Below are 22700 nucleotides of genomic sequence, written 5' to 3' on the forward strand. Positions count from 1 at the left end.
ACATTGAATTACCTTTATAGTGAATATTTCTGCCAAGTTTATACTGTTCACTGTTGGCACCTATGGATATCTGGTATGTAAGGTAAAAATTCAGAGAGCTATAACTCATCTATGTTTTCCCTTCTCTTTAGTCTTCATCCTGGTGATTTTTTCCCTTTCACAAGGAAACCATTGTTTCTAATTGTGGACTCTTCAAATAGTATAGCATATAAGGTAAGCTAAAATTTTTCTTTAAACTGTCTTCTCTTCCAGTTCATCCCACATATAGATCCTTGTAAGCAATTTTTTTTTTTACATGTAATGCCAGTTGCTTAGAAACTGCTATGAAATATTTCTGCTGTGACCAAACTTGTATGGTTTCAGTTGTAATTTAAAACTGCATCAATTCTGCTTCTGTTTTACTGTACTTGTTAACACAAGTGTAATCTTGCTGAGCCTATGTTTTTGAACTGATTGACCACCGCGCCATTATTTTGAAGTAAAACACCCGGTGCTTTAATTTCTTTCAAAATTTTTAATGAGGGATTTTTGCTTGTTAAATTCAAATGGAGCTCTAAACTAACCTTGTACACAAACCAATGTAAACCCTGTTCAGATTTCTTTGCCTCCTTTTGCTCCTTCTCCCATTCTTTTCTAGTATCTAGAGGCATAAACTACAAAAACAAGGAGGTGTTATGACCGAGGTGGGAGGAGTGCACTCTCTTTTCTAGTTCCACCTCTCCACAGGTCACAACATATATTTAAATGCTTACCCAGTTATCGATGCAGTCAATCATATACTCTACTCTTTAACCCAGAATAAAATACACCAACCAGGTTTCTTCAATAAACAACAAAATTATCAGTTTATTTTAAAACAAGACTTAAACAGTAATGAAGCAAAGCATTAACACACCGATTGAAATATGAAAGTTCCCTTTTTACCTTAGCTCCACACCCACACACACCAGTTAACTGAAAAATAGAGTTTTGCTCTTTAGAAGAAAGACAACAAAGAATACTTTGGCCAAATACTTGCTAACTCTTGAAGAAGAAAAAGATGTGAATAGATATCAGTTGTCCCTTTATTCTGGCATCCCAAATACACATAGACGGCTGTCACTGGGATCTTTAAGGAACAGGTCTTTTCAGGCGAAGATCAGTTCGGTAGGCTTTCCAGGAGAAATGCAACATCAGTTTCTCTATTTCTTACACATGATTCTCAAAGAGGCTGAGCTGGGGTTTTGTCCTTGCCAGGTTAATTTTGAAACTCCTTTCAAAACACTGTCCACACCCCGACTGACTGTCCAAAGCAAAACCAAAAACAATATCTCGAGTGAATCTTCCTGACCCTATAAATCTTGACCTGTCACCTCTCTGTAAACATTCTCCTCAGGTCAAAAAGCCCCCGCTGGGTAATTATTTGAAGGCAGGTGATTTCCAGGAAGGGTTGTTTGCAAATCAAGTCCAAAAGACCTTCCGATGACCTCTTTTTACAAAAAGAAAAGTCCAGCATCTGTGGAACGCTTTTCAGTTTTAAAACCCAGGTCCTCAAAAACAATTTAACAAAAAATGGAAGCACTTTCGTTACAGAGGTAATGCTGAACTTGTGTGAACCTTTGTTATGCTGCACTTGGAATCTTCTTTGCAGTTCTGGGCATCCTAATTTAGGATGTATATAAAAATAATGGAAAAGGTGCAATGTAGGTTCATTAGGATGTTACCAAGATGGGTTATTGATATGCAGAGAAACTTGAGATGTTAAGGCTTTTTTGCATTAGACCCAAGAAGGTTTTGAAGTTTAATGATGATGTAAGTAACAAGAATTATTTCCATTGGTTGACCAGATGGCAATAAGAGGGCACAAATTTAAGATGAACGAAAAGAATTAAAAAGGAAGTTAGAAAAATGTCTATATATGGAGTGATCAGAATGTGAAATTTTCTGCTTCAAGAATAGACTAGTTACCATATGTAGCTAGAAACAGAATGACTTGCTGGGATAAGTGACCTCTTTGTGTGCTATAATCTATTTCTGTTTTTTTGCTTACGAGTAGAAGAATTGAGAACAAACTTGTGGTAGAATTTTTCAAACCATTTCCAATGCATGCAAACTTTTGGAGTCCTGGTATTTGAATGTATAAGTATTTTGCATTTTTTTTTTTCTGTTGCCAGTCATGAGTTTTTGTTCAGTTCTGTCAGATTTGAACAGTGTAACAAGCCTTAGGGAACTCAGTGCTTAATCACTCCCCTCCCCTTCATTCTCCAACAATTCTGGGGAGGATAAATGGTACATGCAAAACTAGGACAGAATGATACACAATAGCCTTCCTCTTTGTTTTTCAAATTCTGGGTAAATGTCAACTGAAAATTAAACCTCTGATGCTGGTTTCTTTCTCAGTTTGATAGACAGTGAGTCAATGAGTAGCAGAGCTTCCTACCATGAGCTCAGTGCACCCCAAAATTAGCCAATCCAAGTGGAGGCAGATATGTTTTTTTCAAAATTGCTCGTAAACCCATATATCTTAACACAAAACAGCTTATTGAACAGCTTCTGTTCCGCAACAGCAATGAATTACCTTCTACGTTCAGAATATCTCTTCCAACTCTTTGGAATACAGAATTCCTATAGTGTTTATTTTTTGCTTGCAATTCTGTGAAGTGCTTTGGGACTTAATTATACATTAAAGGCAGTATATAAATGCTTGTGTTCTAAATTTTTTTTTTATTCATTCGTGGGATGTGGGCATCGCTGGCCAAGCCAGCATTTATTGCCCATCCTTAATTGCCTTTGAGAAGGTGGTGGTGTGCTGCCTCCTTGAACCTCTGCAGTCCATGTGAGGTAGGTATACCCACAGTGCTGTTAGGAAGCAAGTTCCAGGATTTTGACCCAGCGACAGTGAAGGAAGGGCGATATAGTTCCAAGTCAGGATGGTGTGTGACTTGGACGGGAACTTGCAGGTAGTGATGTTCCCATGCATCTGCTGCTCTTGTCCTTCGAGGTGGTAGAGGTTGCAGGTTTGGAAGGTGCTCTCGAAGGAGCCTTGGTGCGTTGTTGCAGTGCATCTTGTAGATGGTACACACTGCTGCCACTGTGTGTCGGAGGTGGAGGGAGTGAATGTTTGTGCATGGTGTGCCAATCAAGTAGGCTGCTTTGTTCTGGATGGTGTCGAGCTTCTTGAGTGTTGTTGGAGCTGCACCCATCCAGGCAAGTGGAGAGTATTCCATCACACTCCTGACTTGTGCCTTGTAAATGGAGGACAGGCTTTGGGGAGTCAGGAGGTGAGTTACTTGCTGCAGGATTCCTAGCCTCTGACCTGCTCTTGTAGCCACGGTATTTATATGGCTACTCCAGTTCAATTTCTGCTCAATGGTAGCCTTTAGGATGTTAATAGTGGGGGATTCAGCGATGGTAATGCCATTGAATGTCAAGGGGAGATGGTTAGATTCTCTCTTGTTGGAGATGGTCATTGCCTGGCACTTGTGTGGAGCAAATGTTACTCGCCACTTATCAGCCCAAGCCTGGATATTGTCCAGGTCTTGTTGCATTTCTGCACGGACTGCTTCAGTAGCTGAGGAATCGCTAATGGTGCTGAACATTGTGCAATTATCAGCGAACATCGCCACTTCTGACCTTATGGTTGAAGGAAGATCATTGATGAAGCAGCTGAAGATGGTTGGACCAAGGACACTACCCTGAGGAACTCCTGCAGTGATGTCCTGGAGCTGAGATGATTGGCCTGCAACAACCACAACCATCTTCCTTTGCGCTAGGTATGACTCCAACCAGCAGAGAGTTTTCCCCCTGATTCCCATTGACCTCAGTTTTGCTACGGCTCCTTGATGCCATAGTCGGTCAAATGCTGCCTTGATGTCAAGGGCAGTCACTCTCACCTCACCCCTGGAGTTCAGCTCTTTTGTCCATGTTTGAAGCAAGGATGTAATGAGGTCAGGAGCTGAGTCGCCCTGGCGGAACCCAAACTGAGCGTCACTGAGCAGGTTATTGCTAAGCAAGTGCCGCTTGATGGCACTGTTGATAACACCTTCCATCACTTTACTGATGATTGAGAGTAGACTGATGGGGTGGTAATTGGCCGGGTTGGACTTGTCCTGCTTTTTGTGTACAGGACATACCTGGGCAATTTTCCACATTGCAGGGTAGATGCCAGTGTTGTAGCTATACTGAAACAGCTTGGCTAGGGGTGCAGCAAGTTCTGGAGCACAGGTCTTCAATACTATTGCCGGAATATTGTCAGGACCCATAGCCTTTGCAGTATCCAGTGCCTTCAGTCGTTTCTTGATATCACGCAGAGTGAATCGATTTGGCTGAAGTCTGGCAATTGTAATGCTGGGGACTTCAGGAGGGGACTGAGTTGGATCATCAACTCAGCACATCTGGCTGAAGATTGTTGCAAATGCTTCAGCCTTATCTTTCGCACTGATGTGCTGGGCTCCTCCATCATTGAGGATGGGAATATTTGTGGAGCCACCTCCTCCAGTTAGTTGTTTAATTGTCCACCACCTTTCACGACTGGATGTGGCAGGACTGCAGAATTTAGATCTGATCCGTTGGTTATGGGATTGCTTAGCTCTGTCTATTGCATGCTGCTTATGCAGTTTGGCATGCAAGTAGTCCTGGGTTGTAGCATCAGGTTGACACCACCTCATTTTAAGGTATGCCTGGTACTGCTCCTGGCATGACCTCCTGCACTCTTCATTGAACCAGGGTTGGTCTCTTGACTTGATGGTAATGGTAGAGTAGGGGATATGCCGGGCCATGAGGTTACAGATTGTGGTTGAGTACAATTCTGCTGCTGCTGATGGTCCACCGTGCCTCATGGATGCCCAGTTTTGCATTGCTAGATCTGTTCGAAATCTATCCCATTTAGCACGGTGATAGTGCCACACAACATGATGGACGGTATCCTCAATGTGAAGGCGGGACTTTGTCTCCACAAGGACTGTGCGGTGGTCACTCCTACCAATACAGTCATGGACAGAAGCATCTGCGGCAGGCAAATTGGCGAGGACGAGGTCAAGAATGTTTTTCCCTCGTGTTGGTTCCCCCACCACCTGCCGCAGACCCAGTCTAGCGGCTATGTCCTTTAGTACTTGGCCAGCTCGGTCAGTAGTGGTGCTACCGAGCCACTCTTGATGATGGACGTTGAAGTCCCCCACCCAGAGTACATTTTGTGCTCTTGCCACCCTCAGTGCTTCCTCCAAGTGGTGTTCAACATGGAGGAGTACTGACTCGTCAGCTGAGGGAGGGCGGTAGGTGGTAATCAGTAGGAGGTTACCTTGCCCATGTTTGACCTGATGCCATGAGACTCCATGGGGTCCAGAGTTGATGTTGAGGACTCCCAGGGCAACTCCCTCCCTACTGTAGACCACGGTCCCGCCACCTCTGCTGGGTCAGTCCTGCCGGTGGGACAGGACGTACCCAGGGATAGTGATTGCAGTGTCTGGGACATTGTCTGTAAGGTATGATTCCGTGAGTATGACTATGTCAGGCTGTTGCTTGACTAGTCTGTGGGACAGCTCTCCCAACTTTGGCACAAGCCCCCAGATGTTAGTAAGGAGAACTTTGCAGGGTCGACAGGGCTGGGTTTGCCGTTGTCGTTTCCAGTGCCTAGGTCGATGCCGGGTGGTCTGTCCGGTTTCATTCCTTTTTATTGACTTCATAGCGGTTAGGTACAACTGAGTGGCTTCTTAGGCCATTTCAGAGGGCATGTAAAAGTCAACCATATTGTTGTGGGTCTGGAGTCACATGTAGGCCAGACCAGGTAAGGACAGCAGATTTCCTTCCCTAAAGGACATTAGTGAACCAAATGGGTTTTTACAACAATCGACAATGGTTTCATGGCCAGAACGTTGGAGAAAAGAGGAAAAGAAAATACTGAGTTTTTCATTAGTGGCACAGTTTTGGGTTCTTAGAGCTGCTTTTCCTATTGTAGAGTCAATAAATTTTGCATCCTGTACATTTGTCCAAACAGAGAATAGCCAAACTTAAGATGTTTTATTGTTCTTGAGCTAAGTTAGGAGTACTCTGATTTACTGCTGTTCATTTTACTTTTGCTTCTACTAGTTTTATTCATTATTTATTATTTATTATTATTTCTTGTTAAACCTGATTCATAGTTGTAGCCTGAAATATATGTTCTTCCAAAATATTATTTACATGTCAGTTGGAGATCAGAAAGGTTCCTGTACTATTTCCAGTGCCTACCTGAAATGTTTTTTAAAAAAACTTTCATTGTTTGCCCTGCACAAGGTCATGCATCATATAGGGAGTATGGATTCCTTGTAAAGAACTGAAGTTTTGTTTTTGGCATTGGAAAGAGTGGGCAGTATTTTATACTCTAGCCCCGTGGACGGCCTTCCTGTCCCGCTGCCAATTGAGGCCCTTAAGGGGTAATTAATACCCAATTAAAGGTCTCTTCCCGCACCGTTGGTATTAACCCAGCGATGGGCGGGCCTGTGGCACAGGGGGAGCATGACATGCAAACCTGTCAGGTGTTACTTGTCTCCCGGAGGTGGGGAAGTGGGGAGGTGGTGTCTGATCGGGAAGTGGGGGGGCCCTGCTGAGAGCCACCCCCGCACTTGCTGCCAACCCCCCTACACCCCCACCCCGTGAAACCCCGCCTGCCGTCACTTACCTCTGGCCTGGGTCGCTCCATGAACCTGAGCCGCCAGTGGGTGCCATTCTGGCAGCAGCCACCGCCTCCCTGATGGCACTCCCGAGCAAAAGAACTGCCAGCGTCTGATTGGCCAGCAGCTCTTGGCAGGTAGGTCTTCCCACCCGGTGTCGTGATCCTGGGAAAGGCTCACCGGTGGCCTCTCAAGTGCCTGATTGGCTTGTCATTCAGTAGGCCTTCCTCAAAGGAGGTAATACAGGTCACCAGCTGGTGATCAAGACCCCTGTCACCTCCGTAAAATTTCCCCCCAGTATGTGGAGCAAGCTCGAATCGTAACATTTACTGGTGGATCTTTGTGACTTTGCTGTTTGTGGAGAATAGGTCGGAATCGGCAAGCGCAGTTAGAGGCTAAATTGTATCTAAATCCCTTGCCCCTGCCTTTGGGAAAGATCAGATTGTTACGGTCAGAACAATGAGTAGAAAGTGCCTGGATATGTCATTCCTTACGTTCAATTTTATTCTTTCCCCTTGCTGTGTCTGACTGTCACATGTTTTTATCTGGTCAGTCCAGCTGGGCTTCTTTAACTTGAAGTCTACTAAAAGTATGTTGAACCAGATCTTTGGAGTCATATGGATAGAAAATTAATGGCACGTGCTAAGCATAAAGGCTGGAGCATTGACTTCATTTCCCAGATGTTACCAAAATTCATAATTTGTTTATCACAAATTTTCCAATTTGTTTATAACACCAATTTCCCAAAACTAATATGTTGTAAATGTTCTTTTCATATCCGATCTCTCCAAAGTATGCAGTGTTAAGGAGGCCTGGGAATTGTGAACACATTCTGTGGGCTAATTATTATGAAAAAGTTCAGAGGAGGAACAGATGGTAAAGAAAATTTGACGTTTACCTTCCGAGTGATGAATTCCTTTATAAACATGTAGTTTAGGACAAAACAGTTAGGACAAACATGCTGTTCTCCCTTCGTCAGAGAGCAATGCTGCGAACAACAGATGCCCCTCTACATTGCTTTCATTGATCTCACCAAAGCCTTTGACCTCGTCAGCAGACGTGGTCTCTTCAGACTGCTAGAAAAGATTGGATGTCCACCAAAGCTACTAAGTATCATCACCTCATTCCATGACAATATGAAAGGCACAATTCAACATGGCGGCTCCTCATCAGACCCCTTTCCTATCCTGAGTGGCGTGAAACAGGGCTGTGTTCTCGCACCCACACTTTTTGGGATTTTCTTCTCCCTGCTGCTTTCACATGCGTTCAAGTCTTCTGAAGAAGGAATTTTCCTCCACACAAGATCAAGGGGCAGGTTGTTCAACCTTTCCCGTCTAAGAGCGAAGTCCAAAGTACGGAAAGTCCTCATCAGGAACTCCTCTTTGCTGACGATGCTACTTTAACTTCTCACACTGAAAAGTGCCTGCAGAGTCTCATCGATAGGTTTGCGGCTGCCTGCAATGAATTTGGCCTCACCATCAGCCTCAAGAAAACGAACATCATGGGGCAGGACGTCAGAAATGCTCCATCCATCAATATTGGCGACCACGCTCTGGAAGTGGTTCAAGAGTTCACCTACCTAGGCTCAACTATCACCAGTAACCTGTCTCTAGATGCAGAAATCAACAAGCGCATGGGAAAGGCTTTCCCTGCTATGTCCAGACTGGCCAAGAGAGTGTGGGAAAATGGCGCACTGACACGGAACACAAAAGTCCGAGTGTGTCAAGCCTGTGTCCTCAGTACCTTGCTCTATGGCAGCGAGGCCTGGACAACGTATGTCAGCCAAGAACGACGTCTTAATTCATTCCATCTTCGCTGCCTCCGGACAATCCTTGGCATCAGGTGGCAGGACCGTATCTCCAACACAGAAGTCCTCTAGGCGGCCAACATCCCCAGCTTATACACACTACTGAGTCAGCGGCGCTTGAGATGGCTTGGCTATGTGAGCCGCATGGAAGATGGCAGGATCCCCAAAGACACGTTGTACAGCGAGCTCACCACTGGTATCAGACCCACCGGCCGTCCATGTCTCCGCTTTAAAGACGTCTGCAAACGCGACATGAAGTCCTGTGACATTGATCACAAGTCGTGGGAGTCAGTTACCAGCATTCGCCAGAGCTGGCAGGCAGCCATAAAGGCGGGGCTAAAGAGAGGCGAGTCGAAGAGACTTAGCAGTTGGCAGGAAAAAAGACAGAAGCGCAAGGGGAGAGCCAACTGTGTAACAGCCCCGACAAACAAATTTTTCTGCAGCACCTGTGGAAGAGCCTGTCAGTCTAGAATTGGCCTTTATAGCCACTCCAGGCGCTGCCCCACACACCACTGACCACCTCCAGGCGCTTACCCATTGTCTCTCGAGATAAGGAGGCCAAAGAAAGTGGACTGGATTTTGTTCTCATCAGTGATGAAATGCACTCATTCGTTACATCTGCACTCACCACAGAGTTTCTATGGGATGTTTGCGCTGAAACTGGGTAATTAGAAAGTCAATTTGGCACAGTGCCCTCTACAAGGGATCTGGCATCTATGTGAACAGGGCAAGCAACTGTGTATCTCCTTAGCCAATCAGATTGAAGACTCATAATGAGCAGCCCAGAGTCTGAACAAGGAGCATCAGTTCAAATATTTTAATTCCATGTCAAACCTGGTACAGAAAGCGACATAGAGAGAAAAAGCAAGACTAGATTGAGAGAGAGAGAGACAAACAAAATCTTTTATTTACTTAAATCTCCAGCAATAATTAGAATCTGAAGGAATGAGTCTCACAGCTGTGAACATTATTTTTCCATGCCAGCAAGGCTGTTTAACAGTAATTAAGATTTATCACTGCATTTAAAAATTTAACTACACTGGATTGGACAAGCCGTAATTTTTTTGGCGAGTTTTAGTGGGATTCATTTTAAAAGGGGGGTAAAGGTCATTCTTCAGCTATACAAAGCCTTGGTTAGAACACACCTGGAGTACTGTGAGCATTTCTGGGCACCACACCTCGGGAAGCATCTGTTGGCCTCTGAGGGATTGCAGTGCATGTTTACCAGAACAATAACTGGACTCCAAGGGTTAAATTTTGAAGAGCGATTACACAAACTAGGATTGTATTCCCTGGAATTTAGACGGTTAAGGGGTTATTAGATTGAAATTTTCAATGTATCAAGGGGAATAGGTAGGGTAGATAGAGAAACGATTTCTGCTGCTTGGGGAGCCTAGGACTAGGAGGCATACTCTAGAAATTAGAGCCAGACCTTTCAGGAGTGAAATTAAGAAACCGTTCGATACAGAAAGGGTGGTAGAAGTTTGGAACTTTCTTCCATAAATGGCAATTGATGCTAGATCAATTGTAAATTTTAAATTTGAGATTGATAAATTTTTCTTGGGCAAAGATGGGTGTAGGCAGTTAGGTCAGAGATGAACCATGATCTCGCTGTGGATGCTGGAACAGGCTCAAGGGGCCAAATGGCCTTCTGTTCCTGTTCCTATATTGCATAAGTACAGCAATTTCACACTGTTCAATGTGTTTCAATGCTGAGTCACTCTGTGAGATACCAGTGTAGAGCAGCTCCTGGAGGAGCAGGGCAACTTGGCCAGCAATTTCCTTATTTCCATGTTGAACTGCGCATGTCCAGCTGCCAGATGTTGCTGTCCGATTTACTCTTTTTTTTAATGGTGAGCGGTGTTAGCTTCACCATTGTTTCTACAGCAGAATTTGGTCCAATATGTTTAAACCAGTTTGGAAAACAATGCTAAGTATATTTTAAATATATTCCAGAATTAGCTTTTATCCTTGAGTATTTCCAAAACAAAACCCAGATATTTTTTCTTCATAGACAATTATGATTCAGAAGTTGTCAATAATTTTCACCTGATAGCTTAGTTAGTGTGTTAGGCACATCTACCAGAAGGTCCCAGGTCTGATTCTCTCAGTGCTAAGTTAACTGGTATGAACCAAGGATTACAACAGGCCTCAGTGACTGTGGGACAGGGAGGGGAAACGCAGCAAGAGACAGTTACTGCTTCTGATCACTATCCATTGAACCCTGCTGGAAAGCACATGGACTCCGCTCTGATGCATATTATGGAAAAATAGCCTGCCAACATTCCATGTCTAGGCTTAGGCCTGAATAATGACTATTTGGGTGAGGTACTAGATAGACTACATTTGGCACCTCTGGAACCATACTCCAGGAGCAATCCGTATCATCAGGAGTGGAAGAAAGAAAATAGGCAAAAAAGAATCATAAGTTGGTTGGTGTCTCAGTTGGAACTGTGATTGCTGAATTTGAGGGTAGGAGAAGATTCATCCTGAACTCTGGAAATAAGGTAAAGACTGTGTCCTGGTTATGGCAGTTTTTAAAAAAAAACTGTTTGGTTTAAGAGAATTACTTACATTAAACATGTCAAATAATTGGTTTACTTATAGTAGAAGGAAAATCCAGGTGAACTACTCATTATTGAATATACTTACCAACTTTACAGGAGAAAATAATATATACTTTTAAAAATTTACGTTATATTATTTGCATAGAAACCATGGACTGGATTTTACCAACCTCTTGGAGTCGTGGATTGTGGCGGGGAGGACCATAAACGGGAGCGAACTCCCATGATGCCGAAAAGGCCCCGCCAGATATTAGCGGCAGCGGCGAGGTCTCAGTGCGGACCACCCGGACTTGGTGGCGGGGCCTTCATTTAAATATGAAAATGAGGTTACTTAAAATGCACTTGAACTTGCCTGCTGCTGGCAGCCATCACACGCTGATTTTACGGCCGCCGGCCACAGCTCGCATGCCTTCGGAACTCCATATGGAGTTCCAAGGCAAGACGCTGGTGGGGAGGGGGGAAGGAATACAATTATCAGGGCGGGAGGCAAGGGGGGGGGCGGGGAGCGGAAAAAACAATCCTTATTGGCTGTGGGGATGGTGGGAAGGGGTTTAGGGTCAAAGGGAATAACGTTCTGGGTGGGGGGGGATGGTCATGAGTGAGAACTCACTCTTTTAGGGGGCAGATAGGGCATAAAACTAATTATTTATGCATTGGGGGTGGTGGGAGAGGGGATTTGAAGTTTTAATGAAAATTTTATTTTAATTGAATTGAAACCATATTACTTTAAAAATTGAAATGTCACTGAAGGGCTTCAAGCCCTTTAAAAAATGGCATTGGCTCAATGGCGCCGGACACCGTTGCCTGGGATGTGGCAGCTGCCCCCTCTACGTCGTCAGGGTAAGCCGCTCCACCCCCTCCATTTAAATGAGCCCGTGCTCGTAATATCATGGGGGCTGTGCGGTGGCGCTTCCGGGTCGGAAGGCCGCCGTCTTCATCGTGCTTCAGGCCCATGTAGGTTGGGCTTCTGCATCCTGATTTCCTTGTCCAGAATTTACTTTGAAAGAGATTGGTGATTGTCATAAATTTCAGAAAGAAACATTTGAATGCTTGTTGACCAATCTTATTTTTACCTGTAAATGAATATTTTATTACTTATTTTGTGTTGCATGTTGCCCTCTTTATTTTGATTTTCCAAATTATAGCTATTTGCCAACAAAGTTTTACTGAACTTTGGGTTTGTACTCCGATTTTGTACACACATGGCTGCATCTGTAACTATATGCAGTGAGAATGTTGGTAACCTATATCTAAAAGACAGGGGACCTGAAAGTCTTTTTAGCACAGGACTTGTAGTGGGATTAATCCACTCTGGAAGGTTGTGTGTGTGTGATGTCCTTGGGACTTAAGTGAGGTTTAGCCGAATATAGTATAATATATGAGGCCAAGACAGAGAAACAAAAATTGCAGCAGCTGAACATAAAGGCTTCTCTTTTATTCTCTGTTTCACTTTCACTTTGCTAGCATGTGTGTTCTCCAGCAGCCTCTAAGTACACAATGCACAATGCAATTGCAATTTCAAAACACTACACTACAGTGTGTGGTTAAGTTCTTACGTTTCTGCAATTTGAAAGTGAAGCCTGCAAAACAAGTTCAGTAGCAGTGCACTCCTGAGCTCCAAGGTGCTTTGGTACTTAGCCAGTTCAGGTGGCAATCCTTGAACAACTGGAGTCCAGCTGCACTGGCTGTGTTTAGGTTACTTAATGGTCTAGAAGTGTGTTCAACTTTAGACGTTGCATGCAAATCTGAGGCTTTTTTGGAATTCGAAGTAATTTAAAAACCTGTTACCACTTTTTGTTGAGCATCCTTGAGTAATGTATTCATTCTCAAAGCATATTTTCCAAAATAAATGTATGTGTTGCAGTTATTGTTTGTGGAGCAGGTTATGAGGCTTTTTGTATATAGTCTGTAGGGACTAACAGGATCTGAATTAGATGCTTAACTGAATTATGAATTTGTTTTCTTTTGTACGGGATCTTCAGATTAATATTAATTACTGCCACATAGTTGGTACTTGGGGATGTTCTAAGTTTTGATTTGTTTTTCTCTGATTCCCATATTTCCATGGGTGAATTTTCTGTAATTTGTGTCCACTTTTATTTAGATATTTCCTCAGGTAATTTAATGGTGAGCTATTTCACTTTTATCTTTCTAGCTTGTGTCTGTTTCACACACAAAATTGGTCAGTAACCTGAAATTGCCTAATCTAAAATTCAAATCCAAAGCAGGTTGCAAGAGAGCAAATTTATTCTAGGCAACAAAATACTGTGCTTTACAGGATTTAATCATGTGTAGAGAAGATTTGTATTCCGTATGGGGAAAAATTGTTGAATTAAAGTAAACAATGTAACATCCTTTTTGTACTTGGCAGCATTTCTTCTACATTACTGCGGGTAAATAAAAGACAAAAAATTGATTGTCTGGTGCCATTCTATTTTAACCCAGATTTCTGAACAATAAAATCCTTAAAATATTTGCTGATTAAAACAGAACACAAAACAAACAACAAATGCAATCTGTCCTTGTCATAAATCATCATTCAGTTAACACTATGCTTAAACCGTTGAAGGATATATTTAATAGATGTGTTTAGAAGCATATTTTCTTAAGGGAAATATTAGTGTCTGCATTTATAGTAGTGTATTTCACAGCTGCATTTTTCGAAAAGTTTTGTCCAAATGTTATTAGCCATGGTGTTTTAATTGGAGTTGCATTTCTAAAATCCTGATCCATTTAGAAGATTATCCATTGCTCACTACATGTTTCTTAATTCCTGTGGTGTAGTAGTTACCACTGACCACCTCCAGGCGCGTATCCATTGTCTCTCGTGATAAGGAGGCCCAAAAGAAGTAGTTAAGGCACATTAGCTCCCTCTGGTGATTGACTATTGTAATAATCTTAAGATGGCAAACACATAATTGTCAAGACTACTGTATTGTCAGCAGTCTACTTCCAACTGTTTGCTCAAGTGTCTCTTCAGAAAAATACCATTAGTATTCTTCCTGAACTTTTCTTTTGTATCTTTGACAAATTTTAATAATGAAAGTGCAAATGTCAGAGCTGGGAAGCTGAACATTTTTGATTTAGCCACCAAGTGTCTGTATTGCATACTTGCAGGTGAGATATGGTACCGTGAGATGCAGAGTAAAACTAAATGTGCTTCAACCCTAGCCTGAAAAGAAGAGTTAACTCGCATGCCATTGTAAATTTTCCACTAAACATGCCACCTGTCCTTGAACAGCTTTGACCAAGATTGTCCATTTTATGCTGACTTTTGGATCATTAGTGGGCACAACCTAGAGCACACACAACCTTATTTTCAGCTCCATAAAATTACTTCATGTCTGATTGTGAAAAGAATTTCAACCCATTAGTCTTAATTGGTATGAAGTCTTGATCCTAGAAGTAAAAACACTGTGCTAACCCATTGTGCCATCTAGTTCCCCAAATTGAAATAATGTAAAAATTGTTGATGAGAATTTCTGAGATTGCACCAGCACTGTTGTATGCAGTTTTTGTGAATACTTGTAGTCTTGAAGTCCTGCATACCCTAATTTCAATAAGTAGTTCTTGTAATCAGAACTCTTGTTTCATTAGCCATTAAAATACACTGGAGAGGGGGAAATGAAAAGATTCTCAATTTTACTCCTGTTGCATCCTTTGGGAAAATGAGGTTCATGTGTTGGTTAATAGGAATTACACTTGAGGCAAGTTTGTCTCACTTATTCTGACCTCTGTGTTATACTGCAATTCACTCAGCAGCCCACATAAAAACACCAAAATTATTAGGAGGGTCTTGAGATATTTTGGGGTTTTTTCTCACTGGAGTGGAAAAGGCTGAGAGGAGAGAATAGAAGCTTTTGAAATTATTAAAGGTTTTGAGGGAGTGAATAGGAATAATTATTTCTTGTATTAATTCTGAAGAAAGACTGGAAAAACTTGGGCTCTTCAACTTGAAAAGAAATGTGATCCTCATTCTTTAATGACATACATCAAAAACAGATCTGTTGAAACTTCTTACCAATGCTCCCCCAACTCCTGGCCCAGTGCAACTGTAGAGTATGAGCTGTGATGCGGTTATTGTTGAGGATTACATTGATTTGGTTACACAGTAGCCTTCAATATAATGTGCTTAAGGGGAATTAGTGTAATCGTTTTAATGGTAAGTAGTAAAATACTTACTTTGAACAAACCCAGAAGGCATTTAACTTCTCAGTCATAACTTCAATTTTGCTATAACCCAGGCATACAGACTTAGTGATTAGAATGTCATTTACCTTCTGATTCCTGTTGAGAATGAGTATCTATAAACTTTACTTTTGTGAATGTTCATCTTTTCAAGATAGTTGGTTTCATCTTTTTAATGTTGAAGATTCTGTTTTTCCTATATTTATGACAATCTGCCTAATAGTTCCTATTAAGCTAACACATTTGGACTAATAAAACGTTGTGTCCCTGTAATCCGGAGACTAACTCCGTAGTAATTTGTAACTAATGAACTGACTTCCAGCAGATTTTACAGTTTCCATTTTTTGTAGGTGAAATTTGGAGTAGAGAAATTACATATGAACATAGTAATTAGGAGCAGGTGTAGGCCATTCAGCCCAACAAGCCTGCTCCACCATTTGATAAGATCATGGCTGATCTGACTGCGACCTCAACTCTACTTTCCTGTCTCCTGCTATAACCTTTGACTCCCTTGTTAGTCAAGAATCTCTCTAATTCAGCCTTAAAAATATTCAATGACCCTGCCTCCACTGCTCTCTGGGGAAGAGAATTCCACAGACTAACAACCCTCTGAGAGAAAATATTTCTCCTCATCTCCATCTTAAATGGGAGGCCCCTAATTTTTAAACTGTGTCTTCTAGTTCTGGTCTTTCCCTTTAAAGGAGACATCCTTTAAGCATCCACCCTGTCAAGTCCCTTCAGGATCTTATATGTTTCAATAAGATCACCTCTCATTCTTCTAAACTCCCATGGATACAGGCCCAACCTGTCCAGCTGTTCCTCGTTAGATAAACCCTTAAGCCCAGGAATCAGTTGAGTGAACCTTCTCTGAATTGCTTCTAATTAAATTATATCCTTTAAGTAAGGAGACCAAAACCATACACAGTACTCCAGATATGGTCTCACCAACACCCTGTACAAAGGTAGCAAAACTTCCCTACTTTTATATTACATGCCCCTTGCAATAAATGACAAAATTCCATTTGCTTTCCTAATCACTTGCTGTACCTGCATACTAACTTTTTGTGATTCATGTACCAGGACACCCAGATCCCTTTACTGCAGAGATCTGCAGTCTCTCTCCATTTAAATGGTATACTGTTTTTCTATTCTCCCTGCCAAAGTGGACAAGTTCACATTTTACCACATTATATTCCATCTGCCAAATTTTTGTCCACTCACTTAACCTATCTATATCCCTTTGCAGACTCTTTATGTCCTCTTCACAACTTACTGTCCTATCTTTGTGTCATCAGCAAATTTAACAACCACAAATCAGGAGTAACTTCCCCTCCTTTTTATTTGATCGGAGTGAGGAATTTTTCTTTTATCTTTGAATGCACATGTTGGAATACTGGTAATTGTTTTTTTATTGTGCAGCTGTGCATAGGTGGTGTATCCAGACATTCTAAGATTAGAGTCTGCAGTGGTTTACTAGATGGTAACAAATGAAGTAATTGAGATAGTGTCCTGAACAGAGCAAGTGAAACTTGAACAGTTTGTTTATGTTATTCAAGCCCCGGGATGTGTTATAGCCTTAGGTCATTTGAATGAATTATTCATCAGACATAGAAACATTGGCTTGATTTTGTGGTCAGTGGCAAATGAATGGCACTCACCGTTCACTGCACGTACACTTAGCCACGGACTTTCTGTAGGATTATACACTGCGATTTGAAGTTCTTAGATTACTGAAACAGCACAGTACCCTCTGCAGTGGATCTGAGACCTGTGGGAACAGGACAAGTAACAGTATATCACCTTAACCTAGTGGTTCTCTTTTTTTAAATTCGTTCGTGGGATATGGGCGTCACTGGCTAGGCCAGCATTTATTGCCCATCCCTAATTGCTCTTGTGAAGGTGGTCGTGAGCTGCCTTCTTGAACTGCTGCAGTCCTTGGGGTGTAGGTACACCAACTGTGCTGTTATGAAGGGAGTTCCAGGATTTTGACCCAGCAATAGTGAGGGAACGGTGATACAGTTCCAAGTCAGGATGGTGTGTGGCTTGGAGGGGAACTTGCAGGTGGTGTTCCCATGCATCAGCTGCACTTGTCCTTCTAGTTGGTAGAGTTCGTGGGTTTGGCAGGTGCTGTCGAAGGAGCCCTGGTGAGTTGCTGCAGTGCATCTTGTAGATGGTAGCAAGGCGGTTCGTGAGGGTCCTCCAGGTGGTCAGCAAGACATTGACATGCAATGCCACGGCTGAGGCCATACAAGGAGCAGGCCAGAACCTTCATCTCTACCACTAGCATGGCGTCACACGAGACCAGCTCCTGCCTGCGTGGCATGAGTCTTCATAAGCACGAGCAACAGCAGTGTCATTTTATAAGCAAAGCTTTATGTTACTGTTAAAAAATAGAATTGAGAGATCGGATTTTCAACACTTGTGGGGCTGAAAACAAAGAGGAACCAGCTGAACATGGTGTCTGACAGGAGACTGAAGTTCTTCAGCTTGGAACCTGGACATCACCTGATTAATGTCTCATCAAAAGCAGTGTCATTCTTCCCATTAATTCTGATGAATTTTTTTGCGGAGGTAAACAAATGCCGGTGGGGTAGGACCAGTAGGTGATCTGTGGGGTCTTTTGCCCCACCTAAGTGATCTGCGGATGAAAAAGTTTGAGAACCATTGCCTTAACCAATCTGACTTGAAGAATCCTTACTGAGGCACATAGTCTAAACCAGGAAGTGTAAGTTTGAATATTTAATTCAATGTAAAATCATGTACAGAAAGCACATTAAAGAGAGGGAAAAATTGGATTATGAAAGTAAGAGAGATGAAGAAAAAGTAAAAAAAAAAAAATTAAATGTCCAACAATAATTAAATTAGAAGGCATGACACTTCACACTTATGAAAGTTAATTTTTAGTACTAGAAAGGTTGTTTGGTAGTAATTAATACTTACCATTTAAAAAAAATTCACTCACATTTGAACGGACAAGCCATAACTGTTTTTCCCTGTTTAGTGGGTAAGTATGCCAACTTCACACTGTTGTATGTATTTAAATGCCAAGTCTGTCAGTGAGGTACCAGCATAGGGAAGCTTGTAGAGGAGTAGGGCAACTCTGACAGCGACTTCCTGTTTTCTACATTTAACTGCACATGTGCAAACATCCAGTTTGCTCCTTAATAGTGAATGCTGATAGCCTCACTGTTATCCCTACAGCAAAATCTGGACCAACATATCCATTCAGCTCCCACGTTGGTTGTGATTTGGTAAGCAGTGATATCTGGATTCATTTTACTTACTGATGCTGGAGAATTATATAATGTTTCGAAAGTACTTCCAATTTTTGTTAAATTTTGAGGACTTGTGTTTTAAGACTGAAAAAAGGATTCCATAGATGCTGGATATTGTGTTTTTTTAAAAAAGAGGTCATCGTAATGTCTTTTGGACTTCATTTGTAAACAGCCCTTACTGGAAGTCACCTGTCTTTAGATAATTACCCAGCAGGGGTTTTTTGACTTTGGGAGATGTCTACAGAGAAGTGACAGATCAAGATTTATAGGGGTCAGGAGGCTTGACTCTTGAGATTGTTTATGGTTTTGCTTTGGGCAGTCAGTTGGAGTTTTAAAAATCAACTTGAAGGACAAAACCCCAGCTCAGCCTGGTCCATCTCTTTGAGAAGCCTGCCAGTTTTTCCAGTCTCTTTGAGAAGCTCTTTGAAACGAGTGTGTGAAATAGAGAAAGGCCTGCTTGAGACCCCTGTTGCTGCATTTTTCCTGAGACGCTGGAAAAACCTGCCGGATAAATCCTTGATGCCGCCTGAATGAATTGCTCCAGAAAAAGATCCCAGTGACAGCCATCTGTGCATATTTGGGATGCCAAACCAAAACAAAAGGACATCTGACACCTTTCCTTGTCATTTTTGTATTTCAAGAATTAGCAAGTATTTGGCAAAGCATTCTATTTCTGTTTTTTTTTGTAATGGAGCTCTATAGAGAAAATCTCTATTTTTCAGTTAACCTGTGTGTGTGTGTGTGTGTGTGTGTGTGTGTGTGTGTGTGTGTGTGTGTGTGTGAGAGAGAGAGAGTGGGGCTAAGGTAAAAGAGAACTTTCATATTTCAATCTGTGTGTTGATGCGTTGCTTCGTTACTGATTATGTCTTGTTTTAGAATAAACTGATAAATTTTGTTATTTATTAAAGAAGCCTGGTTGGTGTATTTTATTCTGGGATAAAAACAGAGTCTATGATTGACTGTATCAGTAACTGGGTAAACATTTAAATATATGTTGTGACCTGTGGAGAAGTGGAACTAGAAAAAATGGTGCACTCCTCCCTCCTCAGTTGTAACAATAACCTCTTAGTTATATGCCAAAGTAGGCTTTTTTTTTCCAAAAAAAAGTTTCTGCAAAAGGCAGAAGTGAAGTTTTGCAGCCTTTCAAGTACCAAATTCTGGTTTATGCAATAGCCATAACACACAAGAGAGAGACCCTGTTTTGAGGTGGAATTTAATATAGAGCATTAAAATCCTGTCGTTGGAGAAATGGGTGGGGGAAAGAGATGGGTAATAAATGGATATGTGAATCATTGTTGGCTCTGGCAATTTGCTGGGATGATAATTTGCTTGGCTTCTGCAAAATATCTACACATTGAGAAAATAGAAGTCCTTATACTTGATCTCAAGGCTCATAACAGCAAAGCTCAAGTAGTTTATGGAGATGGTACTGTATACTTATGCATGTCTTGTGTTGCTGATAATCAGGAATAAAAATTGTCATCCTGTATCCCCTACATTCTTCATTTTTTTTGTCTTCCTCTCGTTTTTTTCTTCATAATGCTCACACACTTTAAACGTTGCCTTTGTATATCTTTTGTCTTAAACTGATTCTCCATTTCTGTAAATCTGTCATTTACTCTCTCCCTTTGCCTATATGTATGACATGTTGTTTTACTTATTTATTGAATTTGTTACTTTTTGAATGTCATGATCACAGCAAGCTGCAGCCGATGTGATAAATCTTAGAACTAAAGCAGAGCTAGTGAAAGTTAAGAGATGCCTTTTCCAGGGAAGAGTAAAGACCTGATTTTCAGGGAATGGGGAGAAGAGAATACACCCTGTTGGAGGGTCAGCAGAGAGAGAGAGACTGGCTCTTTATGGGGTCAGAGAGAGGGGCCTTGATCCATTTCAGGGAATAGAGCAGCAACAGGTACATGGATCGATTCACCATGTTGCATGAAGGTGAAGGATCGAGACACCCTTATGAGGGATTTCATGACGAGTGTTGGAGAAACCCTGAGAGCTAAACCTTTTAACGTTCGACTCATTAGTAATTTTGCTGGACATCACTTCTAATTGATTGTATTAATTTAGAAGCTGCAAATAATAAATACCAACAGCTAAAATAAATGTTGGTGTTTTGTAACACATTATCTCCATACTTTTCTTGTTCACTGTACTACCCTTCACTGCTATGCTGTACCATTTCTTAACATCAAGAAATGCAGGTTAAAAATTATAATTTCTCTTTGTTGCAGAACTTTATCAACTTATTTGGCCAACCTTTAGTCTGCCTGCTTTCTCCAACAGCATATCCCAAAGGTTTACAAGGTATGCAAATATTTAAACACTAATTGGAGAACATGACTTAATTATTATGCCACTCACTGTTCCACATGGTTATTTAAAAGGTGATTGTGCACTACAATATTGCTATTATTTTCTAAATTATCCTATGATGCAGTGTATTTGTATCACTATCGTGAACAGTATTTTAATCTGGAATTATTAAAATTATTCAATGACCACTAACTGTTTGATTTTTAATATATGAAATGGAGAAATTTGAGATATGTAATTTCACTCTATCTGTAGGATGGTAAATATGTGTAACAGATTGCTGCTATAAGTGGTAGGACAAGAAACCTCAGTGGGTTTCAGAAAGGTTCTTGTCAATAATGGGATTCAAGATTATCAGAAATGCATTATGGGAAAACTGTGGATAGAAGGGCTTCCATGTCTTCTGCCTGAAACTTGTTACGATGTAATTCACAGTTGAATTAAAAGTTTTGGTAGTACTTATTTGGTAAACAGGCAATTATAATAAAGCCAACTTAAATTTGAAAGCAGAGAATGGTTATCTTAATCACTGCTTTATGCAAGGGTTCAAAGTCAGGGATGTTGTTTGCCTATTGCACTGTTGCCATTGTGTTAAGAGCTCATGATAACTATTGGTGGAAGGATTGTCCTTCACAAAATCTTAAGTTGTGTGCCTCTCTTTACAGATCAAACTCAACGTGGCAGCCTTTTTACACTCTTTTTGTATAATCCTCTGATGGCATTTCTCTTTATGTGTCGACTCACAAGTATGAGAAAAGGAATGTGGGATAAATGTCAGGAATACCTTCATAAGATTTATAGGGACATAGCTCACCTGCTGACTAAATCACGGACTGTGGGTAAGTTATGTTCCATACACCAGGGTGCTGTTTTTTTGAAGAAATGAATGCATGAACAAGTAACTTAATTAGTTTCAGTAAGAGTACTGAATGGTCCAATTAATCAAGCTCTCCACTCTTCAGCATTTAATTAAAAAGAATTCTGCACTTTTCTTCTCAAGGTAGTGACAGATGCTTCGGATATGATTACGCTGAAACCTGTACCATTCAGTTATGTTAGCTATTGAGCCATTTTTTGCATGTGAAACTGGAAGGTGAGTTTGGGGCTTTTTGATTGAGAACTCAGGTCAGTTTTGTCATTCCCCAGCATCCCGCAGATAACACACTTTCCACTCTGAGTCATTGGAAAGTGCTGCTCAGCAATGGAATTCTGTTATTTTTAAAATTTTGCTTCTGCAACTTGCGATTATGAGACAGTTCAAAATGTCATAACTAAGCAATAGTGGCGTACGATTTACGAGGGAAGAATTGTGTGATAAGGGAATTTTTCTTGAGATATAGGCTATATTTATTTAGTTACCCTGAGAAGGTGGTAATTGTCTGCCGCCTTGATCTGCAGCAGTCCTTGAACAGCATCTGGGAAATTTACGTGATTACTTGGGGATGGGGGTGTGGGAGGGGAGCATATTAAATTTACCCATAAAATTAATCATTTAATGCTAGAACTGCCTGCAAGAATTTATCCCTACACAAATTTGTCTCTCTGGAGCTTGAGTTCTGCTTCAGTTACAGAGTTGGAAATTTTATCTGGGCTTTAGATGCGGGAGAGTTTAAACTCCTGTTGACCAATTGTATATACATGTGTTGGAGTTTTCATTTCTATCCTGCAGAACTACAATACTCGAGTACTCCAGGCTAACCAGTTAGAATTTCTTGCTTCACACCTTGTAGCAGTAGGCTAACGCTTATGCAGTTTTCTTACTGGATAGTCCATGGACTAGTATTGACTGCATATGGTGGAGATATAAGCTGTTTGGACTATCTTATGCTGTTGGCTAGACCAAGCAAGTTTCCCAATCATTGATTACTAGTAGAACATATATTTGTTTACAGTGGAAAATGGCATCATCAGTGCA

General features: G+C 41.4%; 1 protein-coding gene across 4 annotated transcripts in view; it reads left to right on the top strand.

Moving 5' to 3' along the window:
* The window catches only part of scai (suppressor of cancer cell invasion), a 226242-nt gene that overhangs the window by 193050 nt on the left and 10492 nt on the right, over positions 1 to 22700 (top strand). For all 4 annotated transcript variants that reach the window (XM_068012493.1, XM_068012492.1, XM_068012494.1 and 1 more), the window contains 3 exons: positions 132 to 213; positions 20704 to 20776; positions 21451 to 21624. In XM_068012493.1, the coding sequence (XP_067868594.1) occupies positions 132 to 213; positions 20704 to 20776; positions 21451 to 21624 (329 nt within the window). The remainder of the gene's footprint in view (positions 1 to 131; positions 214 to 20703; positions 20777 to 21450; positions 21625 to 22700) is intronic.

Source organism: Heterodontus francisci, chromosome 32 (genome assembly GCF_036365525.1).
Source record: "Heterodontus francisci isolate sHetFra1 chromosome 32, sHetFra1.hap1, whole genome shotgun sequence".
NCBI lineage: Eukaryota > Metazoa > Chordata > Chondrichthyes > Heterodontiformes > Heterodontidae > Heterodontus > Heterodontus francisci.